Source organism: Seriola dumerili, unplaced genomic scaffold, assembly GCF_002260705.1.
Source record: "Seriola dumerili isolate Sdu_G_001 unplaced genomic scaffold, Sdu_1.0 BDQW01000138.1, whole genome shotgun sequence".
NCBI classification, from domain to species: Eukaryota; Metazoa; Chordata; class Actinopteri; order Carangiformes; family Carangidae; genus Seriola; species Seriola dumerili.
In genome coordinates this window covers 14,534,219-14,556,301 of record NW_019174393.1, presented here as the reverse complement: position 1 = coordinate 14,556,301, position 22,083 = coordinate 14,534,219, and the positions used below count along the sequence as shown (strand labels likewise).

General features: G+C 40.8%; 1 protein-coding gene across 1 annotated transcript in view; it reads right to left on the bottom strand.

Annotated features, from left to right (window-relative positions):
- Nucleotides 1–5,576, bottom strand: part of lrig3 (leucine rich repeats and immunoglobulin like domains 3) — a 28,956-nt gene extending 23,380 nt beyond the window's left edge. The window contains exons 1-3 of the mRNA XM_022749396.1: nt 5,157–5,576; nt 899–970; nt 726–800 (exon numbers count right to left, since the gene is read on the bottom strand). Coding sequence (XP_022605117.1) covers nt 726–800; nt 899–970; nt 5,157–5,353 — 344 coding nt within the window. The 5' untranslated portion in view covers nt 5,354–5,576. The remainder of the gene's footprint in view (nt 1–725; nt 801–898; nt 971–5,156) is intronic.
- Nucleotides 5,577–22,083: the final 16,507 nt, after the last annotated feature.

Below are 22,083 nucleotides of genomic sequence, written 5' to 3'. Positions count from 1 at the left end.
CATACACAATGAAAACTTTACATACACACCAAAAACATGCATATACACACTGCGCATTTACACACCCCAGCATCTTAACACAGCATGATATGGGCTGCTTGTGTGTGTTAATGTACTGACTTATGGATCCATATGGGCTCATTGCGTTGGCACTGAGCTTTCTTGTACGCACGCGAAAGTTTCTGGTGCCCAGAAAGTTTTTTTTCCCATGTCCCCTTAGGGGCTCCGTATCTTTAAGATAGACCAAGGTGTTAAGAAAAACTGCCTTATGTCCAGATTGACCAGCGTTCCCATAACAGAACCATGTAATGGTCCTTCCAACCTCAAACACACAAATCACCAAATTTGGATTTTTGTCATTTTACATGACAGGTTTTCTTTCCTTCCAGCGTCATGTCACTGCCTCCAGGTTAAAAATACACCACCAGAAGCAAAAGCCACCAAAAAAAACCTTTCCATTTCTGTTGATGGCATTTGTCTTCGAACACGTGACCCGTCTGGGGCCGGCTGCCATGTCTCTGACTGGCCCGTCTGGGAACCGGCTCAGCCAAAGGGGTTGCTCTCTAAAGGGAATGAAGGGTGGTGGTGGTGGTGGGGGGGGGGTTTGGACCACTTCTCAGCTCACGATTTTAACCAGCAGTGACAACCCTGGCAGAGGATTACAATCCAGACACTCAGGAGAGTCCAGAGAGGTGTTAATCAGAATAAAGAAGGTGTTTACTTACAGAATTAGTGTTGTGATGTTTGAAGCACAAGGGCCCAAGTCAGGTACTGCCTCCAGTTCATTGTGGTTCAGTTTTCTGTGTGCAACAACAGTGAAAAGAAAGGTTTGTAAGATGTAGGACAGTGATGGAAGCTCTTCTCTTAGCTCCTCTATGAGAATACAGGGCAAACTTACATTTCACTTAGATGTTGCAGTTTGGAAAACAAAGTGCCGTCAAGCACCTGCAATTTGTTATGGCTCAGGTCCCTGTGAAAGAAAAAAAAAGAAAAAAGTAAGGGAAAAGTATACACCATGGACCCTATTTTTCAACTGCTGCAGTCTTCCATCTGGGTCTGCACACCAAACGTAATTACATACAAATTCTCTGTGTTATTGTGTCTCAACACTGTGAACAGAGGAAGTCGATCAAAGAAAGTCACTGTAATTAAACTGCAAGGTTCAGAGAAATGTTGCAAGATTGACGGTGATGAAATTAAAAGGAAAAAATAAGCTGAGATTTATTACTGACACAAAGTCAAACAGAGAAACCTGACACTGTCACCTGAAGTCCACTGTCATTGTCTTTTCTTTTTCTTTTTTTTTTTAACAAACTCTTTGACTGGGTGTGACTTTGGTTTCAAAGTGCATTTAACTTCAGGATAAACCTTGTCAAAGTACTTCTCTGAGGTCTTCATGAGAGACACCAGAGCCCGTCTCAGACTGAACTGAGTAACATCTGAAAGCAACAGAAGAACTTCCAAAACAAACTGCTTTCACATTCAAGCCCAAAAAAGGTTATTATGGGGTTTTAAGTTAAAGGTCTAGTGTTGGCTTTCCACCCCTTCCTTATAACACAGAGAAGTAGGACCATGCCAAAACAGCTCACTTCATATCCAGGCCTCTGCTGAGAAGCCAAAACAGACAAGCTGATAAGTTATTGAGGGGCGAGATTCTTTTGTGCTTAAAGGAGGGAAGTCATTAAAAGTGCTGGAGTTCAGGTTTCAGTACTCAGTCCAGACCTCATTTCTGGTGTCTGGACTTTCCTCTTATAACTTTAATATATAAAAATCTTCAAACCAAATCTAACCGAATTATAACATGCACTTTTATTTATATTTGTATGTGTTATATTCATTTTCTGCCTTGCACTTAATGCATTTTGAAGTTTTTTATTGAAGCACAGGACCTCAGACCTCAAGCAATCGATGTATTGAGTAGTCATTACCTGTGCATTGATGTTGAATGGTTTATATCAGAACTCCTTTAAGATTTTGCACATCTTTAGACCTCATCCTTTGTATATATAGAGGGATGTGTATGTTGGTTGGTTGTTGCCTGTTATAGTCTTGCGTTGTACTTGATTAGCTCTGGTTTGTGTCTTGATTTTGTCTGATCCCCCCTTTGGATCTGTGCCTGACTCAAACTTGACTGAGTCTGGTCCTGGACTCGACTGAGGCAGTCTTGGCTGCAGCTCACTGGGGGTGAGAGTCTTGTTTTTGCTCCCTGTTTTGAAAAGGAGACTGAAAACCAGCTCAAGGAGTCTGGCAAGCGGAGCCTCGTGCGCCATAAAGTGGTGGAGTTATTGACGCTGCTGCGCACGATCAACACCGTGGTGCCAGACACTTCTCTTTTTTTTTTACACCCTACTCGCCCCCTACCCCTCCTCCCTCTCCTTACCTCCCTCATCTGGAACCCATCAAGGAGCTCCGGGAGGAGGGGAAGAACCTAACAACTGGTAATGTATTCACAATGCCGGGAAAAGCGAGAGGGACGCCTTTCATACATCTGAAACACCCCTGTCGGATTTTCTGGGGCCTGTTTTTGTTCTTTGGTGGAAAGTTTCATAAACCACTCAACCAGAGTTTTACTTGCTTCGCTAAAGCCACCAACCCCCCCTCTTCCTCCTCCTTTTCTTTCCAAGCACGCAGCTGTGTGTTGTTGTTGTGATTCCAGCGCTGGGGGCCATATGGGAAAGGTGTCCTATCATACTCCCTAGATAAACCCTGAGTAGCCCTGACACTTCCACTTCCCTCACAAAGCAGCCTCTGAACAGAGCGAGATAACACACAGAGCTGTGTACAGGCTTCAGCCTGTATCTGCTGCTCTGGTGACTTTCTTATCAGGGACTGAAAAGTGAATGAATGAGCTTCTCTTTAGGCTGAGAGCTGTCATTAATGCTTTAGATTATGATAACAATGGGCCAGAGCAGCAGATTTTCAAATGAAGGTCCATAAATGTTTTTCAGAGGCAGGAAGAAATCTCATTGGTTGAGTTACACCACCTTCATGGATGGAGCCAAAGATTTTTTTTAAAAACGGCATGTGAACTAAACAGCAAAGAGCAAAGTTTGCCAAAAGCATAAATAGAAGTGTGTACATGTCTTTTTAATTAATGATGTTTGGAAGGGAGGAATGATAAACTGAAGCTTACTGGTTTACAGCTACTAGCTACAGTAGCTAGTTAAAACGTCTGATGTAAATTAGCATTAGCTATAAAGAACTAGAATTCCTGGTCAAAATCTATCTCTTTTTGTACTTTCTTGTCGTTTTCATTTGGCATTAATGTTACCTGGTCAAATAATTGAAGTTCTTTAACTTGGAAAAAAAAAGTTTGTTTGTAAAACTTCAATTCTCAAGGGACAAAACAGTTTATGTTCCTATTTTAAAATAAGCAAATTCCTAAAATTCAAGGCTAACCTGGAATTTAACGGTACATTAGCATTGGCTAAGATTCCTAATATCGTCTACCTCCTCTTGTACTTCCTGCCTTCTTCACTGAGCATTGATGTTACAAAATACAATCTTTAACTAAAAAAAACATCAAATTTCTCTGATAAATGTTTGTAAAACTATCAAAGGAGTCAGTATACACCCTGCTGAAAGAAACAGTTGTTACAGGTATTGTTGCGTATTTATTTAAAAACTAAGTGGTGGTGTAGTGTTTTGATGAACATATTGTTTTTAAGATGAAACTACTCCAATGCCTCTCTCTTAAACCGTAAAAAGTAAAAAAGCATTAAATCTTTAGCCTGTTTCCCTGATAGTCATGGCTTAATCCTTTCCCTTCGTGCTCTTCTTTTTTCTCTCCTTCCCCCTTTTCTTGCTGTGAGTTTGTTTCAAACTAATCCTACACGCTCCTCCTTAATCAGTACCATCGCTGGCTCTGGAGTTGCTAATTCAGCAGAAATAATGGGGTGCTGGAAAACAAAGGGTCGGGTGGTTTAAGGGGTTTAAGATGTGCTGGAGAGCCACTCGTAAATTAGCATGCCAGAGTGAAAAGAATTTTTCCCCCCATGTGGAACTTTTTTTTTTTTTTTTTTTTTTTTTTTCTTTGGAAGGCCGCCTCGGTTATGAGGCTCAGGCTGGGTCTGTTTTCTCTGGCAACGTCAAGTTTCCAGAGCAGCACATTTTAGAAAGAGAAAAACTAAACTCAACAGCTTCAACCAGGCACTGAATCAAGCTCTATCGCCTAACACAGGACAATAAAAACCAAGCACTCCATCTTAACGCAGGGCAATAAAAATCCCGTAAGAATAATTATCTGTAAAGTAGAACACACTGAGGACCATGCCATTAAGATTGTGTTTGGTATCTCAGCTCCAGCAGGCTTCAGGCCGAGCTCAGCCCCGTTTCATCTCATGGAGATATTACTTTAGGAAACTGTCCAGTGCTGCATCTGATTTATGCTTTTATGGCTTCGAGGGCCTCCAGGTCTGTGAAGCTGAAATCTGAAGACTGAACCAACACTTGAAGGCACCAACTTCAATCACTGCAACTGTGGCTGCGACCACACTGTCAAAGCAATCGAAACGTTATGGATGACTTTGAGTGAGGAAACCTGATAGGAAACTGAGTTTACAAACCACTAATAGCGTTGTTATTACCCCTACAATTACACATACTAGCACCATTACTACTGCTACAACCAACTACAGTGATTCACAGGGAAACCTCATTTCAGCGGAGAACCTGCACTGGAGGCCACACTTGAATAAAGAGGTTTGGAGGAGCTGACAAAAGCACACTGATGTGTAAAAACACACATTGTGCTTCCCTGCTGGTCTTCAGAAGAACCAACACACCGAAGAGACACACAACTAGATTAATGACTGGGTGTTAAGGAGGAGAAGTGAGGCAAAGATAAGACTTTCCTGATGCTCCTCAACTTCATCCTGTAACTTCACGTGAAGCAGGAAAGTTTTTACAGACTGAACCAAATCAAAGCAACTTAGTCAATCAAGTGTTGTTCCTTCTGCAACACCAGATTCCTTATGTGGTTTACAACCCGTCCCGATTTCACAACGACAGGAATGTAAATCATCCCATCTGAAGGAAAACAGTAAACTAAACCTCCTCAAAGAGCAGAGGTGTGAAGGGGTCGTGAAATAAACTTGATAAATTTAGGTGATCAATGACAGTTACAAGATAAACAAAGTCTCTTTAACTGGACTCACAGTTGAACTGTCCATTCCGGGATCGTGTCTGGAATTTGGCCCCTTTTCAGCCGACTGCAATCCACAAGCTCCCCAAAACACGCGCAGGGAGGGGGGCACGTCCCCGTGTTAGCACCAGATCCAGGCTGCAGAGTCAAAACCAGCAGAAAAACCACGACAAACCCTGCAGAGCTGCGAGGCTGTGTAGAGGAGCACATTTTTTTTTCCTCCTGGCCACACGAAGAGAACACCCCTGTGTAGTTCAATCTTCAATCCAAAGTGAGAAATCACCAAAATAAAAAAGAAAAATCCCAAATCTGACGGTTTAACACCACAGTCGGTCCTTATATCCAGTCCCGTGTTGTTGTGCGGGTCGTAGGTGTGAGACAGAAAAGAAAAACGCTCTTCTGAAACTCGTCCATTCCTGTGGAGAAACTTTTAGTGCCGTGCGCCTCGCTGCTGCCGCTGCTGCTGTTGGGGCAACTGGTGCCGAGCAGGATCCCCACAGCGCAGCGTGAGCACACACCAGAGGTATGTGGAGGGAGGGACCACAGGGGTGACTGGGAAATGTAGTCCGTAGTGTTGCCATATTGTTAATCCCTGCAGTTTCGGGACTACATTTGCAAGACCAGAGTGTGTTCTGTTTGTTGCACTTACATTATGTACTTTAGTTTAAGTAATGCAGTCCAATACAGCGACTGTTTGTTATCTGAAAACTGAACCATGTAAAAAGTTTCATATTCACATTCAGTTAAAGTCAGAAGTGTAATTTATTTCTTCTTCTTTTTTTTTAAACTTATTTTTCTCCTGTTTGTCTGACAGATTTAGATTTCACAATAAACACTGTTGTAATCTGGTGAAACATCATTTCTCTCAAGAATGTGAAATGATGTAAAAGGTGTGAGAGTTGTCCTCAACTGAAACTGTATGTTTTATTCAGAATAAGCTTTTACCAGCTAAAGTAATACTGCTTACATTTTGATTTATCAATAATTGAAAATAAATGAAAAATATTATTCCTGTACATTAACGCCTTTAATATAAGATATTAATATTTAAAGAGACAATCATTAAGATATTCATGAAATCAAACCCTGTTTTTGATGCTATTTATGGCCATTTTGTAATGACCTTTTGATATAGTGGTTCTCATCATTAGTGATAGATTCGTCTCCACCCTGGAGTCATTCAGAACATAGGTTTGTTAGGTTGCACTGTAAACAGATACACCAGTTGGTCTTCTGTTGTATTTCTGACAGAGGAGCTGCTCCAGATGTGTTGGCTGTAGTATTATACCACACTTTCTGTTACCATGGTAACTGCAAATCAACCAGGACTAAAACTTAAAGTAAAATTTGAACTTTAGAGAGAGAAATTAGAACTGAACAAAAAATTCATGAGAGATTAATCAGCCAGTAGTTTTCTTGATTAACTGACTAATCGTTTGTTCTATGAAATATCTGATAACAGTGGAAAATGCCCAAAGCTCAGACTGAAATATTTAGATTATGTGTTTTGTCTCACCAACACTGTAAAAAGACATTCTGGAACAAGTCAGTCTGTTATCAAAGACACAAAAGAAAACTAGTAATATCCACATTTAGGAGCTGGAACTTGCACATTTTGCATTTTGGCTTAAAAAACATTTTGTTTATTGATCGATTTCTGCTGATTACTTTTCTGCAGAGTATTTTCTGTAGTGGTCTTGTTAGTTTTACTTCAGTAAGTTTTAGCTTTGTTCGTCTGTACTGGTTGTTGTTACAGACTGACGTTGGTTAATTAAACCGTGACCTCTAACATTTGTGTCTCAAACTTTAATAAACCCACAAATTCTTTTGAAAACAGAAACATAGTTTTTTATTTTTTTATTTACATTTTATAAAAGAATAATAGGTTAATAGTTTTTTTGAAAGTAGCTTTAGTGATTTTCTAACACCAGCATTCAGTTGCAAAATAATTCATAAATATCAAGCTAATTAGAGGAAGGCTTTCAGCTTGTTGTAGGACACAAATCAACCTCATTCACCTTAAATGTAAAGTCACTAATAGAGGCTTTAATTGTCATTCTGCCCCTGAAAGCCAAAAGATATTTTCTCATTTGCAATTTAAAAGGTGTGTGCTTTTTTCATTTCCACATTAAAGGGCCCTTCATGGGATATTCATGTCCTGACAGATGTGTCAGGTTCCCCTCAGGCAAAGTGTTCAACAGTTTCCTGTTGACCAAGGTCATACTCTCACTGTCCGCTGGCGCTTCCTCCTCTCAGTGAGGACACAAGCTCATTAATGTGTTGACATGCAGATGAAAGTCAGACTGATCTTGATGGTAAGTGAATGAAATAACACATGTAAATGAGTCACTTTGTATGCTATGCTTGAAAGATGCAACACACACTGTGATAAGTCATAGAGTGAGTGTCAAAAACAAAAAGGGCTTATCAATAGTCAACCCTGCTTAATTTATTTAATTTCTCAACATATAGACAGGTATGTTGAGGTGTGCAGGTTGAAATAAAAAAAAATGCTATCACATTTTCAAACATTTAAGGAAATATTAATCACCAATTGGGTTATAACAGGTTTAAGTTTGTGTGTACAGTCTTGCCTACGTTCTTAGTAGCATATAGCAAGTTTGGTTGCATCCGGTTCCAGTGTTTAAACTTCAGGAATGTCTTAGTTAGCAGAAACTTTAGTAACATGTAAACTGGTTGTAACAGATGTTACAGTCCAGCTGCCCAGTCAACAAAAAGCTCTCTGCAGCATTTAGAGCTAACAGAATCGTCTAAAATGCTGTATTAAACTTAGCTACAGGCTCCTCTGTGAATGGTGGTCTCACTTTGTTTAAAGCACACATGTAGAAATGTGTGCCAGTGTTTTTAGTATCTGAGATGTTATTCATATAGTGTAGAGTTAGTTGGAAATATCTGCTAACACTAGCTGCTAGGCTAATGCATTAAAGGTTGAGGTATTTTTTAAAAGAATAATTAAATAGCATTTTATTTTATTTTATTTTTTTTTTACATTTTTTACATATGTAGCTACAATTAAACTCTGCAAGAATGAGTTTGAGTGGTCGAACACATAATTTAGTGACGTGTAACTAGGCTAAATTTGAACATATAAACAGCTGCTGCACCTGAACACTGAGGTGGTTTAAGTACATCTAACATCCTGTTGAAAAAAATAAGCATTCAGAGTATTTTCATTTTGTGGAGCAGACATACGGTTCATTATGACTACACTGTTATTTCTTTATTAAGACCTTGGCTGCAGCGCTCTGATCACAGTTTAACTGGCTCCACCATATTAATGCACATGATCATTTGATGTTGCTGTGCTCAGAATACACATCTATATAATGCTCCATCCATCAGCAGACATCAGCAAATACACATGCTGTGATGCAGGTTTTATTTATTTTACAAGGCAGGTGATTGGTGATAAGCGATGCTATTGTTTTCTGAAAGGTGTCTAGTGAAAGGTTTATTGCCTCTGTAACAGCTGCCCACAGGTGTGAGACTCGTCCTTTTGTCAGGTAGCGACTCATTTCTATTCAAAAAGGGGCAAATGGGGCCGCTTCAACAAGGAAACCCACACATGCACATTGCACACACACACATTCCTACTTAGTGATAAATGTTCTAACATTCAATCCTGTTGCTGCATCTGCTCCTGTCTTAACTCATCTGTAATTAACAGTTGTCAATAGATTGGATTGTGCCAGAAAAGAAATTGGGCCGCTGAGCAGCGTATCGATTCTACACTGATGAGCAGGGTTGAACAGGAAGGAGATCTGATGTAGTTTTCCTGAAAATGAATGAAAACTTTATTTCCATTTCCTGCTGTTACAGTTTGAAATGCCTCAATCTGATAAGAGCCGTGTGGTACGATTCCAGTTGGCTCGTCAGCTGTACACTGGCTGAAACATAATGAAATTTCATTCACTCTCAGCAGCTGAATAACTAGCCACAGATGAACACCTCCCACTAGACTCAGCTGATCAACTCAGTGGATAACAACTAACTTTTCTTTAAGGAAGCTGCTGTTTTTTTTGTTTTTTTTTTACAGTGTTTGCTGACTTCTCAGTGGGAAAAAAAAACACAAACTCTAGGGCAGGAATGGCATGTCTGGGTGTTTTGACTGCCTGGAGTGATTGATTGCGGTGGGGGGTGGGTCCCAACAGGCCCACTCATCGATGGGCTGATTGCTTCCTCATGGCCTCCTCTGCGGAGGCCTCATGCTGCAAACCAACACCAGACGGCAACAACACCTCCCTCCGAGAAGAGTCATGAGCCTGAAAACAATAGGTTCTGATAATTTCAGTTTTTTCCAGTCAACTTGTTTATCGTTTTTCTTTTCATCCTTGAAAGTCAAGGACAACCTGAAACATTTCATGAAAGGGCGTAGCTGGGAATTTCAGTCAAGAACCCCCGCACCCACCCCCACAATCTAAAGGCTGTAAGCCCCGAGAATCATCCCCAAAACTGATGGCGCTGATCCCATCCCATCTTTCTTGCAGTGTGTACAACAGCCTTTGCAGCGTGCCTCAGCACTCGCATTCCTCTCCTGGTGAAATCATATTTTCTAGCCGCCGCTGATTTGTTTGGTCACAGCGGCGCCTGCATGATAGATGTTTTTCTGGCTGTGAAACATCTCCCGTACCCCTCGCTGCACCTCCCCTCCCTCACACAGTTTGGCGGGTAGTGTGGAGGTATGTGGAGCTGCACGTCGGCCCGTCAGCCGAGTTACAGTGCCAGAGCCTCTGCAGTCTCCATGAAGCACGTACAGATGTTGGCAGCGAGCTCACCGAGTTGCTAATGCTTCGCGTGGCTGGCCGCCAAACATTATACTCAGAATAGCAACGGTGCTGAAAAATGCCTACCCAGCATGCTTAGCTCCAGGTACTCCTCTCTGCCAGTAACAACATACAGTAGAAGGCCAAAGTGGCAGGGAAGGTATATCTGTATACATATATGTTTTCAAAGGGTAAAACTTATATAAAAGAGCAGAATGACGCACAATGAAAAAAATTTTATACATCAGATTAAAACTGTTGTTTCTCAGTTCGGAGATGTTGATTGTGACATGAAGCTTTGACCTCTACTGTCAATCAAATCGTGTGGACAGGGTTGATAAAGTATTCGTTTCTGTAGTGGCTCTCTTTTTTTGTCAGTGCTGCTCATATTAAAGCTGCACTCATCAATTTGCTTGTACCAACATTTGGATAAAATTACTGTACAACATGGAAGGGGTCACTCATAGCAACGAACCCACAAAGAATCAACACTAATCATTCAACTATTTTCAATGGAAAGCAGTTAAAGCTTGATTAAAAATCATCCTGTTCCCAGATGATGTCACACACCAATTTGCATATACATTACATAAATAATATAAACCTATAAAATTAACAGACTGTGTATTTTGAAACAATAAAACTTACATAGTCAAGCTAAATCGTTCCGAGTTAAACAAAAGGAGGAGTTCACCAGACAAACGGTGGGGATCACTGATTGGTCATTCATGTGTCTGTCTGGCTTATGATCGGCCAACTGAGGCTACGTCCACACTACTATGTTTTAGTCTTAAAACACATCGCTTTTGCTACGTTTACGCCTGGCGTCCACACTACTGCAGAGTTTTCAAGTGTCTAAAATGGAGACGTGGCTGTACCCATTTTAGTTTGAAAACTCTGGGTTATTGAGGTCTGGGCGGGCAGAAACTGAGACTTTTGGAAACAATGATGAAGACACCCACGGTCGCTCCCTGATTGGGTCTCATCAGGCTTGACTACCAGTGGTGAATTCAACATGGAAAATGAATTACAAGCGTCACCGACCTTGTTGTCTTTGCCTTTAGCTGTTGAGGAGTTAAATTCTGTATTTTAACACTACAAGTGTCTTTGCTGTTCCTCATTTGTAGTATTTTGTGCAACTAAACAACTGCAGAGTTGACAGTCTCCTTCCTGTTTACACCGGCTCACCCATGCCAAGTGTATGTGATTGATCATGCATGCATATGTCTTCATGTGTGTTAGGGAGGGACAAAGATCATCTCTGATACGGAGCTAAAGCACTTTTCTGGATGGAGACGGTCGTTTTTGAAACACTGTTTTAAAACGAAAGTGTATTAGTGTGGATCTAGCCTGAATGTGGTGCTGCCCTTCCCCCCTCACTGAACACAATCAGTCAAATGAGCCACAGCCACCTCAGAGCACATTCACTGAGGAATATTGGTGACTATCCTCGAGGAGGGCCTGCTAGGTTCTTTGAAAAAAAAAAAAAAATATATATATATACATATAGGGGTCTTAAAAGTCACCAAATCTAGTAAGAAAGTTGCTAAATTAGTGACACTTTATGGTCTCTCTCGGCTTTCAGGAGCATTTTAGTGTCTTTTAGCTCATTGTTTCAGTTTTACCAAACCAATCTCATGTACACAGACCATTTAATGAGAAGGACTTTTGATTATCAATTAAAAAAAACTACAAACATAAAACTCATAACTTTCTGCACTTTCTCCACTGGACACTGATCAGCTTTCATGAACTTGAGAAGACTGAATATCAGTGTTACATTACAGCAGTCTATCATTTACTTGCATGAAAACATTATAAGTTATTATTTTAAGTCCATCATGCATCATGTCTGAAGGGTCCAGGTGTCGAGCCGTATTCAGGTTCTCACTGCCCAACACAGGAGCATTTAAACGTCAGAACAGTGTGTGTGTTGTCCGGGCCGTGCCTGTGTGAGGTTGATGTTGACGGGTGGCTGAGAGGCTCCAAAGTGGCCAGTGTTAAGGTCTGCGTTGTGTGGCCGCCGCCAATTACAAGTCTCATAGCCCGAAACAAAATGTGTGCTGTGTGAACCGGTCAGTGGGGATAAACGAGGCAGTGTGTGGAGCTCAGCGAGGATGCCTGCCTCTTATAATTAATGGGACGACTGACTTGGTGTGGAGTGTGGTGGCCCAGACTGATGGCCATATGGTCCACTTCTCTGCTCAACAGTTTTGCCTTTGAGCAGGTTCCTGATCCAGGACGAGCTCGCTCTTGACACCAGTGTGAAGGGAAATTTCACTCCTAATATGGAAATCATTACTGATATCAATATTAGTTATCTAAATGTGAGAAACACCAGCGAACACAGCACAGATTCATTCAACTTGGGTTCAAGGTCAGAGTATATAGGACTTTAGCCTGAGGTTTAAGTATTGATTGTAATTATCTTTCACCCTGAGGTGGAATTGCTTCTCATTTGTAACCCAATCATCCTCTATTTGTTTGCTCTTATTAGACTTGTGTGCTTTTTATCCAATAATAACTGTGCTGCACACGGACACACCAGCCAACATGCATACAAGTTTGTTCAATATCCAATTTAACTTCCCAATCAACCTTTGGCACTTTCCCTCACTGACATTTACTTCACAACATACTCCAGTTCTTGGCTTAATTAGTGTGTATCTATGCGTGTTTCACATGTAGATACATGCCCAGTGCAGCAGACAACCACAAGCAGATTGAGACGGGACACGATGGGCACACTTCCATCTCTTTATAAGACCACACAATCAATCAAGAAAATATCAGGCAGATCAATCTATAACTGCAATAATCAATCGTTGCGGCCCTACTTTTCTTTGTAGAGCAATAAAACACAAAGATGGCACAATGACTAGACTGTTTCTTTGACTTAGCTGCACACCTTGCCTCGAAGGAAATGTTTTTTGAATGCAGGTGTATGTGCTTTAATGGAAGTGGATCAAAGAAATATGAGAATGTTTCATTACAACAGTGAAACTCAAAATCAAGTGTTTAACCTCGTTAATATCCATATGATGTTTTGTTATATGATACAGACATATCATGAGCGAAATAAACAATCGACACCATGGCTGAGTGTTTCCACCTTGAACTGCAGTGAACCAATGATAGGCTCACAAAAACAGATTCAGGGTTTCATATGTCACAAACCTAAGGAACCAATCATGTCAACTTGAAGGGACGGGGGTGGGGCTTAATAAACCCAACATTGTCAGTACAGAGAGATAGTTAGAGTTAACAAAACCACTAACTGTGTTAGCCACTGTCAGTTTCAAGCTAACACACAACATTAACAAATAAAAGATGCTAACTACGCTAACTGGTCTAATACGTCTGCTTGTCTCTGATTCTGTGTGTGTGTGTGTGTGTGTGTGTGTGTGTGTGTGTGTGTGTGTGTCGTGACTCTCAAACAAGGCAGTAGTCACACTACACCAGTCCTCCTTCCTGCTGGGAGCCTCCAACTCCGGGACCCCCCACCTTCACATACTCACTTCACTTACCCCTCCCACCAGGAAGAATCAGCGGTGGGTCCACTGCAGTGATAAAGAAAGCCCAGCTGTTCAAACAGTTGGGAGCAACACAGTGGGGGTGGCTGGAGGGATACATCAGCATATTTAGTTTACATCAAGCTCCATTGTCAACAGACCAGAGAAGTAACCAAATGAATGAAGCTTTCACCTCTGTACTTGAAGGGTATATATATTCAAGTGATCTTCATTTATTGTGTATGTGTGGGTTGTTAGATTTGCATTTCAAAGAACACTCGTTAGATTAAACCATGCAGCGGTCAGCTCAGTGACGGGTTAAAGGGTCATTGCTGAAAACAATGCCCTGTTAACAGGTTAGTCATTTTGAACAGGGCAGAGGAAGTGAACACATCTTATGGGAGATGAGTGGGAGAACTCTCTCACCAGGCTGCTTATTATTTAATTTCAGGAAGGTGATGGTAGTGTTTCTAATTTCGTAAACGTGTGTTTGAACATCCGATTATTTATCTTCACTTTTAAAGGCTTTAATTTGGTGTCTGCTGCACAGAAACATGAAGCTTTGCGTCATTTTAACTTTGAAACTTTAAAACCACAAAACAATTGGTTGCAGGTGATCAACCCCCACCCACCCCACCCCACCTCCCTCTCCCCAGGATCGCCCACGCCCCCTACCAACTTTTATCCCCCGCAAACCTCCTGCTGCTCCTCTCCCAAGTGGATGCCCTCCTCCTCCTCTCACCTCCTCCATCCTGGCCTATTGTTTGGTGACTGACGATGCATGGTATTCAGGCATTGTGTCTCCGGAAAGGGAGGAGATACCTGGCCAACCACCTGAAAAAACAAGAAAAAAAAAGGTCATGATGTTTTTTTCTTTGATATTAAATATTACAATTAACTTTGAAGGAAAGGGCACATAATGGAAAGAAGGGTACCTCCTCCATAGGGCAACACAGCCCATCACTAGTCTGATCACTAACCTACAGTCTTTGTATATTGCTGCATTAAACCTACGTATATAGCACTTCAAATATTGCCCATGTTTGTTTCTGCAGCATGTATGAACACAACCTGGCAGAATACACCAAACAAAATCAGATTTAACGTGTGCACGGAGACAAACTGGAGGGACTGCAACCAACATGAAGCAATGGATTTGGCTTCAAACTCTAAAGTACAAACTTACCTCAACAAACATGTTGAAATTTTCACATGGCCTCTTTTACAGTGACTCTCAGTGACTGCGCCTAGAACTGGTTCAGCAATTAATGCCCCACATAAAACCACATGTCATTTTTACAATTTGGTTTTTTGTACAAAAGAGATTTAATGTGTAAATTAATGAGCTGTAGAGGTGCTGGTAGGCAGTTTTTGTTCCCTTTGGACAGAGCCAAGCTAGCTGTTTCCCCATATTTCCAGTCTTTATGCTAAGCTAAGCTAACCAGCTGCTGGTGGTAGCTTCATATTAATCGTACAAACATGAAAGTGGTATGGAGCTTCTTGTGTAAATAATAATAAACAAACTATTCCTTTAATTTGAATTTCTAAAAAGATAAGCCTCACACATAGGGACCTGAAGTGCAGACTTATTCTACACGATAATACAATCGAAACAGCTACTGAATGGACCTTGTGGTAAGATGTTTTGTCAGCAACTGTTTACAAGGTTCAGAGTGAACTTTAAAACTTAATCTTAATCTAACATGCATGAGAAATTCTTAAACGTGCCATAACCCTATTTTTGGTCACTTGGGGGCATTTGAAACAAACTTTAAACACAGCTCTCACATTGTTAGCTGGTGTTAGCAGATGTTAGCAGTCAGGGATTAGTAAGTACACATCCAGCAGATAGAGAGGAACATTTCTCTTTCATTTAGAGTCACATGATGAATACAAGTTTAAATTTCACTCTGCTTTTAGCTCTGACTTTGGTCTCCACCACCTCCCAGGGGAAAATATCTGGCTCTATAGCAGCTAAATGCTCCATTTTCTTTATTAGCTAGTTGCTAACATTGTTAGCCTGGTATTCAGTGATGTGCAGGTAGCATAGAGCTGTTTTATTTATTTATTTATTTTATTTTTTGCCCAAAACGTCTGAAAACAATGGTAGCGAGTGCATCAAGACTTGCCCAAAACATTAAAGCTACAAGTCGTCAAGTCAAAACAATGACCTGAAAAATGCTAAAAAGCTGCATAGAGTTGAGGGTAACTGCAGTTGCATCATATTCATTATTGAAATACATATAGCAGCTAGATAATTATAGAAGCTTAAAATCTGAAAATTAAAAAAAAAAAGAAATTTCAGTCTTTTTCAGTTTTTTTTTTTTTTTTTACAACAACATAAAAAACAACAATTTCAGGGCCAGACCGAAACGGAGCAGCAGGTGGAAGATGTCTTTGGATACAGCTATTGGATATCTCTTTACCCCTCCACCCTGCTCCCACCCCAGAGGGAGGTGTTGAGGTGAGAATGCAGCCCTCCCTGCAGCTGCAGTCTCTTCCTGACCCAAACAGTCACAGTCCTTGTTGCCTTTGTGGAAACAAGCTGACAGGAAAGGTAAACATCAAGGTGTGGACAGAGCCTCTCCCTTCGTTGGTGTCATCAGTCACACTGCTTTAAACATGTGAACATGAGCCAGTAGAGAGGAGGAATGGATGGTGCGAGAGGTGATGTGGTGATGTGAGAGCACAGAGCTGCTCTTCTCCTATTGTGTGGAGGAGATTTCTGGTATATAGTGACCTCTAGGGGTCAAGATAGTGTAGAGGAATCAGCTGCTGGTCTTTACTGACTCAGAGCTTCAAATTTCTTCTATGATTCATCTGTTTCTTTTGATCTAAATCTCCTTTTTTGTTTGGCCTGAGCTTATGTCATTATGGAGAGAGGCAGCTCCTCCTGAAATAAATAAACTCACAGCACAACTACTTTACTACTACTTTATTTGAGTATTTTTTTTATTTTTTTGGAAACTTTTGACTTTTACTCCACTACACTTAAAAGATATTTCTTGTACTTTTGACTCCACTACATTTCTATGAAGTACTCGTTACTTTTTTTTTCATTAGTGATTAATTTGCTTTTATTTTGAAAAATGCAATAGGCCAATCAAAGCCAATTTATACGCTGTCAGTCATGTTGTTCAAGTTCTTTATTCTCCAGGTTCTACAGTCAGTCCATTCATCCGATAGATTGTTTCAGAGTCATTAGGTTCTGTAAATGTAATTAAAAAAAAGTACTTTTGAATACTTTTTTAAATCAAGTACTTTAACTCTAGTAAAAATTTGACTGAACAACTTTCACTTGTATTGGCTTTGACCAGGAGGATCTACACTCTGACTCAAGTAATGGAGTTGTGGACTTTGCCCACCTCTGATCATATATAATATAATATAAAGTATAAATAAAATATGAAATAAAGGAAAATGACATTTTTCTACACCGCTTTACAACATCATGCATTTTTTTTATACCTGCAAGTTTCAGTACTTTGAATATACAGTGTTCTACATGTAGTAGTTTTAACATAACATTATCTTGAAAAAAACAAGATATTTCATGCATCTTTTATACATCTATTCTTGTTGTGTTCATCACATATCTGGCATCCTTGAAAGAGTTTGGATCTCAAGTGGAATTTAAAACCCTGTGTTTGTTTGAACACAGAATGCACTGTAAATGTGATGTGCAAATATGAACTGTGGGTCCTGGACTATCACCTGCCATGTGTATCTACTGTATGAACTTACACACATCTAATATATCATGTATTATAGAGTTGCTGCTTAAAGCCACTTTTTTTTTTTTTTTTTACCACATCAGTGCTCATAAAAGCTCGTAATATTTATGTTTGTATTTGGTGCACCTTGATTTCCCTCAGTGTCTTTTTAACTGTGAAACCCTGACAGCCCTAACCCTGAGTCTGATATCCATGTTTCATCTTCAGGGGAGGAGTCCACACTGCTCGGTTGAATTAATCTCCAAACCCACTGGATAAACCTAAAGACACACGGTGGTCCAGCTGAAAAAACACCACTTGAGACAGCTGAGACATGATGAATAAATAGAAATGCTTTTAAATATAGCATTTAATGACACGTCCTCAAGCAGAACGGACGGTGAAGATGAAGGTTGCTGGATGAAGATGGACCTGAATAAATCCTCCACTCCTCACACTCCTCACAGCCTGTTCATGTGTGACCTCGTGGAGTAATTGACCACACCGCCCTCTGCTGGTGGGATATGTCTGTCCACTAGTTGCTCCTTATCCATGTGTTGGAGTCTTAGCTTAGCTCCTCTGGAGTAAAGGAAAAGATATTGATGAGTTTACAGCTCTGAGCAATATAACTGAGAACATGTCAGTGTGCTGAGACTCACCTCCACTCTGTCTCTAAACAGAGTAACAGATGTTCTCATCCGACAGTCACACAGGCTTGTTACTGAGAGGACATCCGTCAGACAACTGCCTCTCCATCTAAGTAGGATGAGTCTTTGTCTCTTCAGTCTCTGTCTCTTCACACTGTCTCTTCAGTCTTTGTCTCTTCACACTGTGTCTCTTCACACTGTCTCTTCAGTCTCTGTCTTTTCAGTCTCTGTCTCTTCACACTGTCTCTTCACACTGTGTCTCTTCACACTGTCTCTTCAGTCTCTGTCTCTTCACACTGTCTTTTCAGTCTCTGTCTCTTCACACTTTCTCTTCACACTGTCTCTTCAGTCTTTGTCTCTTCAGTCTCTGTCTCTTCAGTCTTTGTCTCTTCAGTCTCTGTCTCTTCACACTGTGTCTCTTCACACTTTCTCTTCACGCTGTGTCTCTTCAGTCTCTGTCTCTTCACACTGTGTCTCTTCAGTCTTTGTCACACTGCAGTTTCTTCTAAATTTGTTGACGTATTGTTTGTAACTGAAGGTGGTTTCTGGACTTCATTACGCAGTCGTCTATGAAAATGTCTCAAACCCCTTCAGATAAAGTGAAATACGCAGAGCTGACTTTCTTCACTCCTTTCACACATCATATTCTCCTTCCTGTTTAATCATTTATGACATCACAAACTTTCTTCTGTCTTTCATGTGTCTGATTTAGACCTGTGCAGTCTGCCGTCCTCCTCTGAGACTACCAGAGAAGGATGACTGTGACACGCTGGTTTGGATAGAGCCTGGAGTCCGGTCAAAGTAGAGAAGAGGATGAGACGAGGATGTGATGTTTTAAGAATTTGTCTGGACAGTTTCTCTTGAAATCGGAGCTGTGCAGGACTATGAACCTTGTGATCCACAGGGAGACTGGTCAGGTTTTTACCATGAACAGATGAAGCAGCGGAGCTTGACCAGAGGTTGGTTGGTGGAGCGTGACATCCTCGCCTTCCCTGACACAGAGGGATCGGGTGATGGAGTCTGTAGGAGAGAGAGGAGGCTGCTTTGTGATGTGTTTGTTGTGTCCCCTGTATATTTTTTGGACAACACCCACTCTACACATCTGGCACTAAGAAGACCTGAACATGACACCTGATTCTCTCTCTGTCCTCATGGCTCCCTTTGACTGTGCAGGACATGGCACGGCTGGTGAGACTGTCTGAGTCCATCCACAGCTGTGCCATCTTGCACTGAGACTTTAAACCTAGCAAGTGAGTCCTCAACTTTACGGCAATATTTAGGATGACATCTGTCTGAGAGTCTACTCTCATCAGTTACTGTGAGGCATGTTCATTTCTTCAGATTATGATACTGAAGATATAAACACTGTTTAAAGCTTTCTTTTTCTTTTTTTTAACGTGTTCACTCTTATTTATTTATTTCTGATTTGAGAAATTAAAAGCTTTACAGTCCTGCCTAGTTATGTCTGCTAAGCTATGATTGGGGGCTTGGGGTATGGCTGAGAGCGGTGACTGCTTTGTGGTGACATCACAAAGTTACAGAAGTCCTGACATCTCGTATTAAGGCTTTTGAATACATATCTTAATAATTAAAAAACACAGAGGTGGTCAACCATAAGCATCTTTTTCAATTCATTATCTTTCTGTGCATTTATCTTTCTAGCACTTGAATATTCTCCTACTATATGATTTAATTTTCCATAAAAGCTTTCATTTCTCCATTCTTTTAGATTCTTGATATTAAATCTTTATACTTTGTTAATAATGTTTCCTCTAAAGGAATTCTGCCATTCCCCTCTGCTTGTTTTCCAGAGAGGCGTCTCTGGCCACAGGGGGGAGGTGCTGTGCCAGCTGATGTCCATCACCTTTCTCCTGAAGAAGAACAGTGAGAAGCACCTGGGTACAGGTAAGTGGCAGCTTTACGAAATGATGGACACAGAGAAATAGGCCCTTGAACTCCAGGTAGATTCCACACATGAGAGCCCTGATTTAATGCCACCACTGTGACTGTGTGTGGGCTGAGATTTGAGATGTGTGAGCCTCTAGATTGTCTACCACAACATAGGCCTGCGCTTGTAACAGAGAGGGCTCGAATACCAGGGGCACAGCAGTAATCTGCCCCCTGAGGTCCCAAGATATCCAGTGTCAAAAAATACAACTTTATTCTGTCCTGGTGACCAGAGAAACAGACATTCAGTTGGCCTCAACTCTACTAGATCAGTCAGTAACAAACCTGCCTACTTATTCAAAGCATGTGTTTGTCACAGCTAGATGTCAGTGAATAGTAAAACATAACTATAGGTCGCAATATGCTGCTTGCACAAACGACTTATGGGGTTGCTTTTTAATGGCAGGACCGACTCATTATGAAACATCCATTTTTGGGGCTCTAGTTTGACTGCACTAATTGCACTTTGTCATATTTTTTTTTTTTTTATGCTCAAATTGGAAAATGCACAGAAAACGCACTCATAGGTATTTTGTTATTCTTCAAGTTCATTTTTAATTTTGGTTAATTTCTTAACCTGTTGTGTATTTAGTCTGTGTGTGTAAATAAACGCTCTTGCGTGATACACTCCCTTGTACTGAACTGAATGAATCACTCGTTTTCCCTCTTTAACTTTCTGATTCAGGTTCTTTCCTGCGTGACCAGTGAAACCAGTCTGCCCCTGTCTGATCCAGTGCAACAACTGACTGGGTAATGCCTTGCTCGATGCAGGGACCCTGAACGCCTCACTCTGAAAGCTCTTCTTGTTCATTTTCCACACCACCACCACCACCACCACCACTGTGTTTCAAACCTGTGACTCTCCTCAGTGTTCGGAGCTATGAGGGAACTGAATAAGGCTCAACCAACCAGCTGCTGATATTTGGATATTTAAAACCAGAGAAATAATGAAATTTAATTAGAAACACAACAGGTGTTCTGTCTGCATCAGAGCTGACAGCATCAAACCAAAGCATTCAGTGATAAAATATGCAACTGATCTTTATTTATCAGTTTTAATAATATCCACAGGTTATTCTGATTGTCCCCTCAGAGACAGAAAAACTGTGGCAAAAGTAACATGAATGTTCCTAAAACAATAGCAACATTTACACTACTCTCTTTTCTTGGCTTTATCTCATGGATCATGTTCACCCTAAAGGTTCCCAGCTTTGGTCTAAGTTACACAAAAAACACCTTTTGTCTCGGCCTCCCCTGCGGGCCTCACCTCCATCTCCACAGTGCGAGCTTGTCTGAAGTTTCTGTTTGGATTCTGGGAGCGCCATACTTCATAATCTGAGCTCCCATGTTTGTGTTTTTATCTACAACCTGAAAGCCTATTGTTTACAGTGTCACACAGTGAGGATCATGTGAATTCTAACACAGTACAGCACATGATGTTGTTGAGATTAAAGTACCAACTGGAATGCAGTGCTATGTAGTCCCATAATGGCTGCTCTTAATACAGAAACTCATCGCTGTATCAGCTCATTCAGGCAGTTGTATTTTACTCTAGTTTGGAGTACTATTTAGTAAATTCACCTTTAATTGGATTAGAATAAAGATCCTGGAACAGGTAAATCTTCTCTGATTCCCTGTTCAAACTGTGAATTCGTATTTCAGGTAGGCTAAATCAAAATGTAACAGCCAATACTCCTGACAGTAGGAACGAAGAGACAGCATCACCATCCGAGTTATATCCAGCATATTCAGCAACTTCACTGTTGATGCAATTTAGGAATAAAACTTTAATGATCAAACTCTCGGGGAAGCTAACAGCCAGCATCTCCTGAGCTCAGACAACTGCAGTTTCCTCCTTTAGTTTGGTCCATATGAAAATGATGCAATTCGCCAAATAACAGCACACAGACCCCCAAAAGACCCAAAACGCATAGGTAAAAAAGAGAGAGATGCAGTTCGAACACAAAGAGGCCAAACAGAATAAAATGGTTTGAACTCAGCAGTTTTTATCTATTTGTCTGTGACTTGCAGAGTTCAGACACGTCCCTACTAAAGTTGCAGAAAGCAGAATATGATTAATTCTGAGTAGAAGCTGCTGAACCGAAATAAACCAACTTTAAAAATTGAGCAACATAAGAGGCGACAGATTATTCAGGATTTTTTTTCTGCTACTTTACAGTTTTTGTTCTTGACACATACAGTCGTCTAACGCATTAAAAGGACGACTCACACGGGGAACTGAAGAAATGACTCAGCAGCTTTGAGTGATTATCTTGCAAATCCTCCTGAAAATGAATTAACATTGTTATCATTAACATGAGTCAGTCACCCCCCAGA